At 53.0% G+C, this 2,069-nt stretch overlaps 1 protein-coding gene across 1 annotated transcript in view; it reads right to left on the bottom strand.

Annotated features, from left to right (window-relative positions):
* Positions 1 to 728: 728 nt before the first annotated feature.
* Positions 729 to 2,069, bottom strand: part of LOC106812558 (uncharacterized abhydrolase domain-containing protein DDB_G0269086-like) — a 9,326-nt gene continuing 7,985 nt past the window's right edge. The window contains exons 11-12 of the mRNA XM_014816457.1: positions 1,748 to 1,926; positions 729 to 840 (exon numbers count right to left, since the gene is read on the bottom strand). Coding sequence (XP_014671943.1) covers positions 729 to 840; positions 1,748 to 1,926 — 291 coding nt within the window. The remainder of the gene's footprint in view (positions 841 to 1,747; positions 1,927 to 2,069) is intronic.

Below are 2,069 nucleotides of genomic sequence, written 5' to 3'. Positions count from 1 at the left end.
TCGTGGTCCGCGCGAACGCTCGTCAGCATCGCGCCGAAACGGTCCTGCGCGAATAACAAGAGAACGTCGGTCGCGACGCGAAACAAGAGAACGTAGGTTGTGTTTTGATTTTTTTTTTCCTGAAAGCCACGTTGTTGTGTTCATTTTTTTACTCTGCAACACCTGCGTTTATTTGTTTACTACTCTGCAACACCTGCATTTATTTGTTTACTGCTCTGCAACACCTGCATTAATTTGTTTACTGCTCTGCAACACCTGCGTTTATTTGTTTACTGTACGGCCACTTCTGTGGATGTACTGCTCACAGACACTCATTTACTACACACATCTGCGGTTGTTTACCACACACCTGCGGTCGTTTATATAACACAACCTTGCTCAGGTACAACATCACGCTTAAGCCCGGCGCACACGTGAGTTATTTTACTCAAGTAAAATGACGCATGAGTCAAATTACTCAACGAAAATCCGCCGCACACGTGAGTAAAATGACGCATGAGTCAAATTACTCAACGAAAATCCGCCGCACACGTGAGTAAAATAACTCACGTGTGCGCCAGGAATTACGCTTACTTCACACCTGAGCTACGTTAATCACGTAACACACAGGTAAAACACCGTCGCTCACCTGGGCCTGCGAGACGTCTCGATCCTTCATCGCATCCCTGCTCTGCGCAGCCTCCGCCTGCAGTCGTGCCGCCATCACATCCTGCTGCGCAACCTGCAACCTAGGGGGCGACACCGGTCAGACGAGAGCTCGGCGACGGCGACGACAGCGCCCTCTGTAGGTCGGTCCGCACATCGGGCGGCAGCTGCGACTTGTTGTTGAGACTGGCGACGCTGAAAGAGACAAGTGAACGGCAATTAGTTGGGTATGAGTGATGGAGAGGGAGTCGGGGGTGAGGGAGGGAGGAGAAAGTAAAGGGAAAAAGGAGGAAAACTGAAACGGGGAAGAAGAATGGAGCGAGGGAAAAGGAGGGGAGGAAGGGAAAGAGGGGGTAATGAAGGGATGTGGTTAAGAAAGAAGAGAAAGAGAGAAAGAGGGAGAGAAAGAGAGAACGAGAGAGAGAGAGAGAGAGAGAGAGAGAGAGAGAACGAGAGAGAGCGAGAGAGAGAAAGTATTATGGAGGGGAACGAGAGAGAAAAAGTGAAGAATGGAGGGGTGAGGGTAGGAGGGGGTGAGGGAAGGAGAGAAGTAAAATGTGAGGAAGGGAGGGAGGAAGGGAGGGAAGGGATGGAGGAGAACGAGGGAGAGAAGGAGGAAGGGAAGGAAAGGAAGCCCGCGCCTCACTCACAGCCTGCTGTGTTTCTCCGCGACCGCCGCCTCCCTCTCCCGGCACAGCTTGTCCTTCCATCAGGAAGGGAGGTCAGAGAGAGAAAGGAGGGAAGAAGAGGGGGAGAGAGAGAGAGAGAAAGGAGGGAGGGAAGGAAAGGAAGCCCCAACACACTCACAGCCTGCTGTGTTTCTCCGCGGCCGCTGCCTCCCTCTCACGGCACAGCTTGTCCTTCCATCAGGAAGAAGGGAGGTCAGAGAAAGAGAGAGGAGGGAAGAAGAGGGTCAGAGAGAGAAAGAGAGAAGGAGGGAGGGAAGGAAAGGAAGCTCGCGCCTCACTCACAGCCTGCTGTGTTTCTCCGCGGCCGCCGCCTCCTTCGCCCGGCACAGCTGGTCCTTCCATCAGGAAGAAGGGAGGTCAGAGAGAGAGAGAGAGAGGAGGGAGGGAAGGAAAGGAAGCCCCCACCCACTTACAGCCTGCTGTGTTTCTCCGCGGCCGCCGCCTCCTTCGCCCGGTTCAGCTTGTCCGCTAGCTTCTCCTTCTCACTCGCCTCGCGGTCGTACAGGCCACGCAGTCGCTCCGTCTCGGCCGCTAGCGACCCCTGGCGGGCGCGCTCGTCATTGTTCTGCTTGCGGAGGCTGCTCACCATCGTCTGCAACGACAGACGATGAAAGATGAGAACTAAAGCATCTGTTTGAACGCACCTGATGACATCCTATGATCTATATATATCATATATCTTATATATACACACATGTATATATACACACATGTATACACACATGTATATATACA

This window comes from Priapulus caudatus, unplaced genomic scaffold (genome assembly GCF_000485595.1).
Source record: "Priapulus caudatus unplaced genomic scaffold, Priapulus_caudatus-5.0.1 Scaffold661, whole genome shotgun sequence".
NCBI classification, from domain to species: domain Eukaryota; kingdom Metazoa; phylum Priapulida; class Priapulimorpha; order Priapulimorphida; family Priapulidae; genus Priapulus; species Priapulus caudatus.
Note: the sequence above shows the minus strand (reverse complement) of the source record. Positions and strands in the feature narration are given on the sequence as shown.